Source organism: Asterias amurensis, chromosome 12 (assembly GCF_032118995.1).
Source record: "Asterias amurensis chromosome 12, ASM3211899v1".
NCBI classification, from domain to species: Eukaryota; Metazoa; Echinodermata; class Asteroidea; order Forcipulatida; family Asteriidae; genus Asterias; species Asterias amurensis.
The window spans coordinates 18095581-18109075 of NC_092659.1; the positions used below are offsets into that span (position 1 = coordinate 18095581).

The 13495-nt window shown below is 37.1% G+C and overlaps 1 protein-coding gene across 1 annotated transcript; it reads left to right on the plus strand.

The window, feature by feature from the left end:
* The first annotated feature begins 249 nt into the window (after positions 1-249).
* On the plus strand, positions 250-8511 carry LOC139945404 (BTB/POZ domain-containing protein 17-like). The gene is made up of 3 exons (XM_071942753.1): positions 250-566; positions 3695-3841; positions 4653-8511. The coding sequence occupies exon 3, from the start codon at positions 4659-4661 to the stop codon at positions 5961-5963; it is 1305 nt and encodes a 434-aa protein (XP_071798854.1). The 5' UTR covers positions 250-566; positions 3695-3841; positions 4653-4658; the 3' UTR covers positions 5964-8511.
* The last annotated feature ends 4984 nt before the right edge of the window (positions 8512-13495 follow it).

Sequence of the window (13495 nt, forward strand, 5' to 3'; positions counted from 1 at the left end):
ACTGATTTTGTTAAACTACATTTAATTTCTGACTTTCGCGAAAGCTATCCTGGTATTTAATTTGTGATTTGAACTGCATAAAGAATTCTCAGTTGTTTATCTAATATCATGTCTGACAAATTTAGTATAAAAACAGATTTGTTACAGACTCTAGGTTGTGGTGTCCCCCCCCCCCACGTTCCAACCACACACTCCGCCCACAGCAAGTTGCCTTGTGAAGCGCCCTCTACGTCAATGGGAAACATTTGGACGAACAATTTTTGGCAGGAGGATGTGTCGGATGTTTGTGAATAGAATAATGTGGTGTTGGCATTGGCAGTGGTCACCTTGGTAAAATGGTGGTTTCCATGACCTAGCTGAGTTGTTTTTGGACACGTTGGCTGAATTGTGTTACAAATAACAACCCGATTTTGCGTTACCGACCGCTGATCAGCTGATGATTTTGCTGTAGTGCAGCAGCCAGTCAGTCAGTGTTGTGCAGATGTCAACACACACAAATCTGGTTCGACATGTGTTCGATGACACTGATGCAACCCAGTGTCCAGGAAGCCACTATTTATTTTTTGGTGAGTACGAAGGTACTTTTTGGGGCTGACGCTTTTTAGAGTGGATTTTTTAGTCAGGAAAAGCTGACTTTTGTATACATGGTTATGGTATAGTTGTGATTAACGCCCTCCTCCCGACGGCGCAGTCAGCCTTGGTTGAGTGGAGTGAGGACTCCAGCTTTGCCGTCAGGAGGAGGGTTACATTATCGCAACTGAACTAGGATGGAATACGTCTTGAAAAAGTTAGTTGCCATTGACGCCCTCCTCCTGACTGCGAAGCCAGAGGCCTCCAGCTTCGCCGTCGGGAGGGTTACGTTATCTGGGTCAACTAACTTAAAAGTTGTAAGTTGTATCCCATCCTAGTTGCCATTGATGCCCTCCTCCTGACGGCAAAGCCGGAGTTCGACGGCCTGGAGGAGGGCTACATTATCACAAATTTTGTCATCATCGGTCGTACTATGATCAATAATGACAAAATTACGACCGATATTGACAAAAATTTAGAAAAAAGGAGTACAGTGCCCCAGTTACTGGGTCTAGGGCTAGGCCTACCCTTTGATCGGCCGTTATTCGTTAAGCAGTCTATGAAATTTGGCCCAGATGTCACACGACTGAGGCTAACGTAGGCCGTATCCGAATTGGCGGCTACGGCTACAGCCGGATTGCCGCGTCGTCATGCATTGAAGTATACATGTAGGACGCCCTTAGCAACACCCCTGGCAACGGTCGTAGCCGCAGCCTTAGCCACCAATTTGGACACGGCCTAACTGGTGGTAGTGGAACTGAAGGATGCTGCTCCAAAGTTCAACAGACAGAGACTCAAGCCCGGTTCATAATGTACGTCATGGCTCCGTTTCACAGGACTTGAGCACATTTTAACTCATGTTAATTTGTGACATCAAAATTGGGAGTCGCATTCGCATTGGCAGGAAGTTTGAACCAGGCTCCAGTTCTAGCTGTGTAACAGTTGACACACATCTTGCGTAACCAATTAATTTACTTGTCTATAATATTGACTCTTGGAATTCAATAACAAAGTTTTTTAAAGTTTATTTCTCTATGCGATTCATACAAATGAGAAAAGAAACAAAATCACAAGCAAAGATGGTTTGACCAAGGAAAAGGTTTTTGTTAAGATAATCTATCTTTAATTTTTAATAAATTTATCTATTTTTCTTTTTGTTAATAACAGCTTCACAGGAGATCAACTACATTGTACAAATTAAAACAAACGTTCTAGAACATTTTAGTTTCTCAGCTTTTTGGCCTTTAATATTTATACGTGTACAAAAATTGTTTGTTTGGTCCCTTGAGTAATCCAAGGCCTGCTTTTTTTTTTCTTTTTTTTTTTAATTTTGTGTCTATTTAGCTTTTCTTAATTGCTTTACTCACTTCCTGTTCTTGGTAGCATCAATGGATGATAAAATACTACATGGAACTGAAATGACTGCACTGGAATGTGTATGACTGGTCTAATAGCCATTCCTTACATGCCTGGCTAGCACAGCGCTGCTCTGTGTACCTATAAGTAGCAATTATTTATCAATAGTGTCAACCAATATCTTACAGAAGCCTTGTTCAATCATTTACAGACCATTCATTTATGATTATAACTTCTCACCATACGCCAAGAGACATCTTATTGTTTTAAAACTTTTGGAAACAATTTTTCTTGAAAAAAGTTAATGAATTTTTTTTATAAATGATATTCTACACTCTAAATGTTCGAGAGACTAAATTGAAATGAGATATATTGGAAATAATAATGTAATTTCAGGATATGACCTTGATACTTATTTATTATAGAAATATGGATAAAATTAAGTGTTACCAAGATGTTTTACTTCTCTTTAAAGACAGTGGACACTATTGGTAATTGTCAAAGACCAGTCTTCTCACTTGGTGTACAATGTATCTCAACATATGCATGAAATAACAAACCTGTGAAAATTTGAGCTCAATCGGTTGTCGAAGTTGCGAGATAATAATGAAAGAAAAAACACCCTTGTCACACAAAGTTGTGTGCATTAAGATGGTTGATTTCGAGACCTCGAGTTCTAAATCTGAGGTCTCAAAATCAAATTCGTGGAAAATTACTTCAAAATCAAATTCGTGGAAAATTACTTCTTTCTCGAAGACTATGGCACTTCAGAGGGAGCCGTTTCTCACAATGTCTTAAACCATCTACCTCACCCCATTACTCGTCACCAAGTAAGGTTTTATGCTAATAAATATTTTGATTAATTACCAATAGTGTCCACTGCCTTTAACACTTCAATCCCCCCCCCACCATTTCCCATCATCCCAGCAATTTGTTTACAAAATGTCAAATTTGTAACCTTCTCTAATCATTGGTTAGAAGTCATCCGCTAACATGTGCTGTGACAGGCACGCTGTATGCTGGAAAGTGTTCAAAGGTGTCGATGCCAAACGCAGTCAGAATGTCAATTAAATGTATCTGGCAAAACAGTTGAGCAATGATCCTATTAATTAACATTGACAATCAGTGGATTTAATTGATGCTAAGTTTGCATTGGGGAAAAGGCCAAGTAAAAAAAGACACATGTTTAGCGTCCCCGCCCGCTTCCTTTTTACTATAGGTCGCCTCCTTTTTTACTTTTTTTTATGCACATTTTTATTTTTTATTTTATTTTTTAAAAATTTTTTTATATTATTTTTTGTGAGAAAAGGGTTATTTTGAACAATCTCAGCTAAAGGAATCTGAATGGCTTTTCTGAATGTCTTGACCAAAATGTTTAATATTTATGTATTGTGTGTTTGAGCAGTAGAAAAAACAATGGATATTTGACATTTTAATAAGAATGGTGGCCATCTTAAAAAAAAAAAAAAAAAACCCTCCTCCTTCCTTTTTTTTAAGAAACCCAGACGCTATACATTTCTTTTTTTTACTCGGCCTGAAGAATATTAATTTTGGTACTTTACCCTTACCCAGTGTGTGTTAGCACTGTACACTCAGTAGGCTACTCTTTCTAAGTCAGGGGTGGGGGGGGGGGGGGAGGTAAGCAATTTAGCGAGGATGTCCATACTAATTTCCCCCTACTGTGATCATCTCAGGTTTCTTGCGTTCACACTCCGTACACTAGACAGGCTTTTTCTGATTATCTGTCTGTTCTCCCTTGTCAAAACAGATGATGTGAACTGAAGAGAAACAGGGGGCTGTGACTATGCTGTGATGTCTTCTGAATTGACAAGAATTTTGGAAATTTAGAGATTGTCTTAAAGTGAATTGCTGCTGAGTAGCCTACATGATCAAAGCTTCATCAGTTCTTGCTTTGGTAAGTTTATATCGGTAGACTGGTATAGGGCTACCGCTAGATAGCTCAGTACAGGCCTGTATGCTTCGTTCTTGAAAGGGCAATAGCACTAAGGCATTTTCTCTTTGGTAAAAGGCACCCTTTGAGGAAATTGTAAATTTATACTGGAGCATTTCAAGGGCAACAAGGCAATGACCAGGGGGGCATGGAGGCAATCGTCTTTGTTGCCTTCGTGAAGTATGTCAGTTGGTAGAGCACTGGCCTGTTACTCTGGAGGTCGGTGGTTCAAGTCCTGTTCTAGTCAATTTTTTTCTTTGTTCGACCACCACAAATTTAAAATTTCAACAGTTATCAGTTCTCCTCAACACCTGTTAGTCTTCTCTAAGCACTCATTGTTTGTTATCATGACAGGCTTTGTGCTATTGTTTGAATGTAATGAGATTGTGATGCACTATTTGGCATGTCTATAAACCTTCCCGCAAACTTCGAACTGGAAATAAATACAATATTCTTCAAGAAGTAAAATCTCACTCAAAATCTTGTGGTTTTTCCTTTTACTTTCAAACTAACACGGTCGGCCATTTTGTGGAGTAAATCATTTGACTCCATAAATTAGAGTGCTGTGTTAGTTCACGAGGTATAAGGAAAACAGTGCAATTTCGAGGCATGTGGATCATTATTCTGCTGTTGAAACATTTTTCTAACCATGCATTTCATAACAAACAGTATAAAACGTTTTTCATAGACTAACTTGCCTGATTAAAGGCATGGTATCCCTTTTACTGCAGATTGTCAGTGATTCCTTTGTAACTAAATTTATGATTTATTTCAGTAACAAATGATGGCTGCCACTGCTGAAAAAAACATCAAAATGGAGGCCAATTCTTCCACCAAACTAGGATCAGTCAGTGAATTTGTCGCAGGGATAACGTCTCACTACAACAATCCAGAACTGAGTGATGTCATCATCCGAGTCGACGGATCCACCTTTAACTGCCACAAGTTCTTTCTGGCGTCAGCGAGCGACGTTTTCCAGACCATGCTGACCGGATCGCAGTGGCTCGACTCCCAACAGCAAGAAATCATCTTGGAGGAAAGCACCGAGTGTGTAGCAGTCTTTGGGGAGTTTCTACGATATCTGTACTGCGGGGAGGTGACGGTGGACACACGAACCATCATGCCGATTTTCACGCTCGCCGACAAGTATAACATACACAGGCTTCGGTGTCAGTGTGAGCAGTACATGACCGAGCAGATTGGTCAGGGGAATGTGAAGGGCGCCCTCAACTGGCTCTCGTTTGCGGAAACATACTCTCTAGATCAACTTGTGATGCACTGCTATGAGGTCATTGCGAGTAATCTACCGAAGATTTTAACGACTGAGTCATGGTTAGGTTTGACCGTCGATCAGATGTGTCGGCTCTTGGAAAGTCCGCAGCTTATTGTCAATGATGAGTTTTCGCTCTTTAAGGCTATGGAGAGATGGTTGATCCACGACATGCAGAAGGGCGGGGTGACGACCAATCTACGTCGGCTTCTTCCCACGGTGCACTTCGCGCAGATGACCTCGGAGCAGATTCACATCATCGAGAAGTCAGAGTTCGGTCAGATCTACGAGAAGCAACTTAAGGACTACATCTTAGAAGGGTATAAATTTCACGCCTTGGCCGGTTCGGGGAATATGTCGGAGATCTTCTCTGCAGAGCGTTTCTTGGCGAGACTCTACCTCGCGCCTCCGCATTGTCACGTGCTTTACGTCCACCCAACGAGTACGGTAATGGCTAACGCTATGACCCAGGGTTACCGGCCAAAGAGTGGATCACCGTGGTACCTGCTCCTTCTACAGCAGAATAACTTCAACGACATCACTTGCGAAAAGGGCACGCTGACTAACGTCACCTATAAGCTTCAAGCCCCGAATGGCGACATCGGGAAATCTTTTCGCCTAGCCATCACAGCCTTTGACGCAGGCGATGCTTTCATGAATGCGGTAACTAAAGGCGGTCTGGTCTATAAGCCCGATGGACCAACGGCTAACGTGCATTGGAGTTTAACAACAAACGTAACGACGGTCCATTCCCAAGCTTTCCTGGACAAGAAGAGCGGGAAAATTAAGCTTGGGGTCGTAATTCAAGTGTTTTAGGTTTGGGCTTGGACAGAGTTTTTATTATAAAGTTTTTCTACTTGTACTGAACCTATAGGTTTTTGCTGCAAACATGTGTGACTCTTTAAAGAAGGCATCCCATTCTTGGGGACATTTAGAAAAGTGAATCAGAATGTTAACAGAATTTAAGATATTTCTTTTGAACAATTTTGACCCACCCAACCACCCCAAATTTGAACCAGATATTTTAGTCAGCTACGTATACTATCTTGTCTTCTTCTTTTTCATTTGTTTATATTTTATATTGTAAGTATGTGTTTTTGAAACAAAAACTGAATTTTGATTTTCAGTTATTACTTTTGACCCACCCACCCAAAACTTCGGAAAAATAAACCATAAACTTGTGTTTATTTACTTTTCTGATTGGCCCCATAGTAGTTGATAATCTTGTAACAAGCTATTTGTATGAACAAGAGAACTTGATTGGCCTTTATATAATATACAGTACTTAAAGCCATTATACACTTTCGGTACAGGAAAAAAAAAAATAAAAAAATTACAAATAATTTACAAATAATTTACAGGGTTTACAGAAAGTCATGGTGAAGACTTCTCTTGAAATATTACTCCATGAAATGCTTTACTTTTTGAGAAAACATTAAAACAATATCAGTTCTCGATAGCGAGAATTACAGAATTATTTTAAACACATGTCATGACACGGCCAAACGTGCGGAAACAAGAGTGGGTTTTCCCGTTATTTTCTCCCGACTCCGATGACCGATTGAGCCTAAATTTTCACAGGTTTGTTATTTTATATAGAAGTTGTGATACACGAAGTGTGCGACTTGGACAATACTGTTTACCGAAAGTGTATAATGGCTTTATATTAACAGTGTGCTTTCTTTATAATACATTGGTTAATTGATTGACTGATTGATTTATTGATAAATTGAAATTTTCATGGAGTTTTGAAATTGTATGTATGTAATTTAAGTTATTAATTGATTTATACAAATTTGATTTCCCAACACCAAATTTAGGCACTTCTTGAGAATATGGATTGACAACATACAGTATCATTTAGTATGTGATTGGATGTCTTATAGGCAGGACGTACTTATGGTAATTACTCACGGAAATCAATGACCATAAAGTGTTACTTGGTGGAGAGCACTGGAAAGCTGTTGATATTGTTATAAACGACCCCCTTGGAATTTATTTAGTTTTACAGAAAAAGGTAATTTCAAGGCTTCAGAAGTTTAGACATGAAGCTTTTTTCTCAGGTGGGGTTTTCTGTCATTCTTTTCTTGCAACTTCGATATGACCAATCAAGTCAAAAAATAGCAGGTTTGTTATTTATATACATATGTTGGGATACACCAAGTGAGAAGACTGGTCTTTGACATTTTCCAGTAGTGTAGTAGGCCTACCCTGCCTTCAAATATTTTAAATGTAAAAGTTGTGTTTTTTCTAAGAGCTTATTTTCATCTGGCCCAAATTTCATGGAGGTGCTTAAGCGGAACTTAAAATTTTGTGCTGAGTAGAAATTAGCAGGATACTACACTAGTCACGAATTGTTCATAAGACATACTTGTTTGTCTTGTAACCTTAATCTGGTAAGCATAATTTTGTTGTGCTTAGCCACTTTTTTTTGTGCTTCAGCAACATGAAATTTTGCCTTGATTGATAAGCAAATAAACTTAGTTTTGAGTTTGGGTGGGATATGTGTGCTATTGGCGTGGAGCGCCACAAAATGTTGATTATTTGACGTCAAAGCTTCTGGACTGTTTTGGCCGAGCGGTGCACAGGAGTCGAACTACTGACAGCCATCGGTCTGAGGGTTCGAATCCTGGTCTGACTGGTCGTGGCTATTGCATTCTTGAGCTGACTTTGTTAGCCAGTTTGGGAGGGGGTCGGTGGTTGATATATTCAAGCTATCCTCTTTTGAGACGGTGGCCTTTTATCAAAATCTGAACAATTTAAGGCAACTACCTCTTGTGATTTGTTAATTTTTTGGTTGATCAGGCGTGCAATTTTTCCTCGGTAGCTGATTTCCTCACTTTTTAGTCTTAGTTTTTCATTCAAAATTTAAAAATACTGTATAAAATCATTGACATTTTGTTATTTCCTCTTTTTTAGTGAGGTAACAGTTGCATGCCTGGTTGATACTGGTGGGAAAAAATCTAGGCATACCCCTTATGACTATTCAAAATTTAGATATTATCAAGGAAAATTTGCAGCAGTAATGTTGAAGAAGGAATAATAATTCTTATAAGAAGAGTACACACTCTGAGAAGCGTTACTGACAGTAATGCTTCTCAGATTCTAATTTGGGGGCACTAACAACTGATAATGTTTCACTTTCATGTAACCACATTCATGACATTACCTCGAAGTGAAATGTTTCTCAAAATGCTAAATACTATTGAAAGCAGCCGTAGGCTTCTTACCAACAGTTGTTATTGCCATTGTTACTTTTAAGAGTTATTTTCAAAACGTATAAAAATGTACCTTTTAACACAAATTTCATTGCAATGTTTTTTTTCTCCAGTTTTACATCTCATTAAATATTAAATTATATATATTTAATTGTATAATTACCTTGGTCATTACTAGAATAATAAATTTTGTGTACAAATCAGTTTTGTTTTCTATGTCATTAATGTTGAGTTGTTTCAGCTCAAAAGTTGAATATTTAAAGTTTTGAACTACATTCCAATCAGCAGAAGAATCAGAAACTATACCCTTTCCGAGTCCAAAATTAATAACTCTAAAATCACTGATTTTGTTTTGAACTCAGGAGTTTTGAGTCCCTTTGTATCCATTTAGAAAGTTATCAGAAAACAGTTGAAAGTGATAAAATATTAAATAACTAATTAAGAGACTAAAGACAAACAAATTAATGAAGAATATTTTAAGAGTGTAACTACAGATTCCATGATGGAGTTAATTTAAAAAAAAAAGTGAAGACAAGTGACGAAGTGATGCACAGCGTCACCATCGGATAGTTTTGGAACCACACCATAAACAATTGGTATTAACTCAAACTATATTATAATACTCCGTTATTTAAAAGAATTCCAACTATAGGCCTATAGTTGCGGGATATAGTTGGTTTGGTTACAAAAAAATGTTTTATTTTCCTTTTATTATGCGTCAGCATATATCATATGCCCGGTTAGCTTGAAGACGTTGACGTTGACTGAGAGCCACGAGACCCCGGTTCAACTCCCGACGTGTTCTGTTTTTCTTTTTCTTTTGACGCCGCTGTAGATTATTTAAGTAGTATTAAAATCATCTCCAAACACCAGCGGGCACCGTGGCGACACGGTGTACTGGATAGTTCCATTGTGCGTGCAATCCAGAGCTGGGACACCGGTTCGAATCCTACCCGTACCAAGAGGGACATGACTTTTACTGTTAGCACCAGTAATGGATTGGGGTCCGTCATGTCTATCCCCAAATTAGGTGTGGATGATTTACCGTGTGGGAGAGTAAAGGAGGGACCGGGACTGCCAGTCCCTGAAGGGTTCTAATGGGTGATCACCACGCTGGTTTCGACCAGACTTTGAGTCCCCTGAAAGCCTGGTCGACACTCTGACTAACTCTTTGCACAAATTTGCTTTAATTTAAATTAATTTAAACAGTTTATTAAATCTTAATGTAGGTACCTCGACAGCTTTTGTTAACAATCAGCTTAGTCCATTTTGGATAAAGTCACAAGGATAAGCCCTTCAACTTATCCATTCTTTTTATTATTATTTTTTATTAAGTCAGAAGGAGTAAACCTTGCAATTTGGTAAATATTTGAACAGTTTTGGATAAAATCACAGGGGTATTTAGTAAATTTGAGATTTTTTTATACTAAAAAAAACACAAGGCTGTATAGCCTATATGATTTTTTTCGAACAACTTTTTTCGAAACGTTCATAGCCTTATTATAAATATATAGCCTTATGATTTTTTTCGAAAAGTTCACAAGGCTATAATAGCCTTATGATTTTTTCGAAAAGTTCACAAAGCTATAGCCCTATGATTTTTTCGAAAAGTTCACAAGGCCTTATGATTTTTTTCGAAAAGTTCACAACCCTTATGATTTTTTTGAAACGGTCACAAGGCTATAGGCCTTATGATTTTTTTTCGAAAAGTTCACAAGGCCTTCTGATTTTTGTCGCAAAGTTCACAAGGCTATAATAGCCTTATAATTTTTTCCGAAAAGTTCACAAGGCTATAGCCTTATGATTTTTTGGCAACGTTCACAAGGCTTATGATTTTTTCGAAGAACACCATTTTTTCCTTATGATTTTTTCCAAAAAGTTCACAAGGCCTTATGGTTTTTGTCGCAAAGTTCACAAGGCTTTAGCCTTATGATTTTTTTCGAAAAGTTCACAAGGCTATAGCCTTATGATTTTTTCCGAAAAGTACACAAGGCTATAGCCTTATGATTTTTTTCGAAAAGTTCACAAGGCTTATGATTTTTTTCGAAAACCCTATTTTTCGAAACGTTCATAGCCTTATTATAAATATATAGCCTTATGATTTTTTCGAAAAGTTCACAAGGCTATAATAGCCTTATGATTTTTTCGAAAAGTTCAGAAGGCTGTAGCCTTATGATTTTCGAAACGTTCACAAGGCTATAGTCTTATTTTTTTTTTCGAAACGTTCACAAGGCTAAAGCCTTATGATTTTTTTCGAAAAGTTCACAAGCCTTATGATTTTTTTCCGAAAAGTTCACAAGGCTTTTGATTTTTTGGCAACGTTCACAAGGCTATAGCCTTATGATTTTTTTTCGAAAAGTTCACAAGGCTATAGCCTTATGATTTTTTCCGAAAAGTACACAAGGCTATAGTCTTATGATTTTTTCCGAAATGTTCACAAGGCTATAGCCTTATGATTTTTAAAGAAAAGTTCACAAGGCTATAGCCTTATGATTTTTCCGAAAAGCCTTTTGATTTTTTCACGAAAAGTTCACAAGGCCTTCTGATTTTTGTCGCAAAGTTCACATTTTTTCCTTATGATTTTTTTCCAAAAGTTCACAAGGCTATAGCCTTATGATTTTTTTCGAAAAATGCACAAGGCCTTTTGATTTTTTGGCAACGTTCACAAGGCTATATAGCCTTATGATTTTTTCCGAAAAGTTCACAAGGCTATATATCCTTTTGATTATTTGGCAACGTTCACAAGGCTATAGCCTTATGATTTTTTGGCAACGTTCACAAGACTATAGCCTTATGATTTTTTCGAAAAGTTCACAAGGCTATATATAGCCTTATGATTTTTTTGGAAAAGTTCACATAGCCTTATGATTTTTTTCGAAAAGTTCACAAGGCTATAGCCTTATAATTTTTTTCGAAAAGTTCACAAGGCTATAGCCTTATGATTTTTTCCGAAAAGTTCACAAGGCCTTTTGATTATTTGGCAAGTTCACAAGGCCTTATGATTTTTTTCGAAACGTTCACAAGGCTATAGCCTTATGATTTTTTTCGAAACGTTCACAAGGCTTATGATTTTTTCGGAGAACACCATTTTTTCCTTATGATTTTATTTCGAAAAGTTCACAAGGCTATAGCCTTATGATTTTTTTCGAAATATGCACAAGGCTATAGCCTGATGATTTTTTTCGAAAAATGCACAAGGCTATAGCCTTATGATTTTTTCCGAAAAGTTCACAAGGCTATAGCCTTTTGATTATTTGGCAACGTTCACAAGGCTATAGCCTCATGATTTTTTGGCAACGTTCACAAGGCTATAGCCTTATGATTTTTTCCGAAAAGTTCACAAGGCTATAGCCTTTTGATTATTTGGCAACGTTCACAAGGCTATAAGCCTCATGATTTTTTGGCAACGTTCACAAGGCTATAGCCTTATGATTTTTTTTGAAAAGTTCACAAGGCTATAGCCTTATGATTTTTTTGAAAAGTTCACAAGGCTATAGCCTTATGATTTTTTTGGAAAAGTTCACAAGGCTATAGCCTTATAATTTTTTTGGAAAAGTTCACATGGCTATAGCCTTATGATTTTTTTTCGAAAAGTTCACAAGGCTATAGCCTTATGATTTTTTTTCGAAAAGTTCACAAGGCTATAGCCTTTTGATTATTTGGCAACGTTCACAAGGCTATAGCCTTATGATTTTTTCGAAAAGTTCACAAGGCTATAGCCTTATGATTTTTTTTGAAAAGCCTTTTGATTTTTTGGCAACTTTTTTTTCGAAAAGTTCACATTTTTTCCTTATGATTTTTTTCCAAAACGTTCACAAGGCTATAGCCTTATGATTTTTTTCCAAAAGTTCACAAGGCTATAGCCTTATGATTTCTTTCGAAAAATGCACAAGGCCTTTTGATTTTTTGGCAACGTTCACAAGGCTATATAGCCTTATGATTTTTTCCGAAAAGTTCACAAGGCTATATAGCCTTTTGATTATTTGGCAACGTTCACAAGACTATAGCCTTATGATTTTTTCGAAAAGTTCACAAGGCTATATATAGCCTTATGATTTTTTTGGAAAAGTTCACATAGCCTTATGATTTTTTTCGAAAAGTTCACAAGGCTATAGCCTTATAATTTTTTTCGAAAAGTTCACAAGGCTATAGCCTTATGATTTTTTCCGAAAAGTTCACAAGGCTATAGCCTTTTGATTATTTGGCAAGTTCACAAGGCCTTATGATTTTTTCGAAAAGTTCACAAGGCTATAGCCTTATGATTTTTTTCGAAACGTTCACAAGGCTATAGCCTTATGATTTTTTTCGAAACGTTCACAAGGCTTATGATTTTTTCGGAGAACACCATTTTTTCCTTATGATTTTATTTCGAAAAGTTCACAAGGCTATAGCCTTATGATTTTTTTCGAAATATGCACAAGGCTATAGCCTGATGATTTTTTTCGAAAAATGCACAAGGCTATAGCCTTATGATTTTTTCCGAAAAGTTCACAAGGCTATAGCCTTTTGATTATTTGGCAACGTTCACAAGGCTATAGCCTCATGATTTTTTGGCAACGTTCACAAGGCTATAGCCTTATGATTTTTTCCGAAAAGTTCACAAGGCTATAGCCTTTTGATTATTTGGCAACGTTCACAAGGCTATAAGCCTCATGATTTTTTGGCAACGTTCACAAGGCTATAGCCTTATGATTTTTTTTGAAAAGTTCACAAGGCTATAGCCTTATGATTTTTTTGAAAAGTTCACAAGGCTATAGCCTTATGATTTTTTTGGAAAAGTTCACAAGGCTATAGCCTTATAATTTTTTTGGAAAAGTTCACATGGCTATAGCCTTATGATTTTTTTTCGAAAAGTTCACAAGGCTATAGCCTTATGATTTTTTTTCGAAAAGTTCACAAGGCTATAGCCTTTTGATTATTTGGCAACGTTCACAAGGCTATAGCCTTATGATTTTTTCGAAAAGTTCACAAGGCTATAGCCTTATGATTTTTTTTGAAAAGCCTTTTGATTTTTTGGCAACTTTTTTTTCGAAAAGTTCACATTTTTTCCTTATGATTTTTTTCCAAAACGTTCACAAGGCTATAGCCTTATGATTTTTTTCCAAAAGTTCACAAGGCTATAGCCTTATG

Bases quoted from the DNA above. Each gene is read 5' to 3' on its own strand.
- LOC139945404 (XM_071942753.1), top strand. From the start codon at position 4,659: ATGATGGCTGCCACTGCTGAAAAAAACATCAAAATGGAGGCCAATTCT.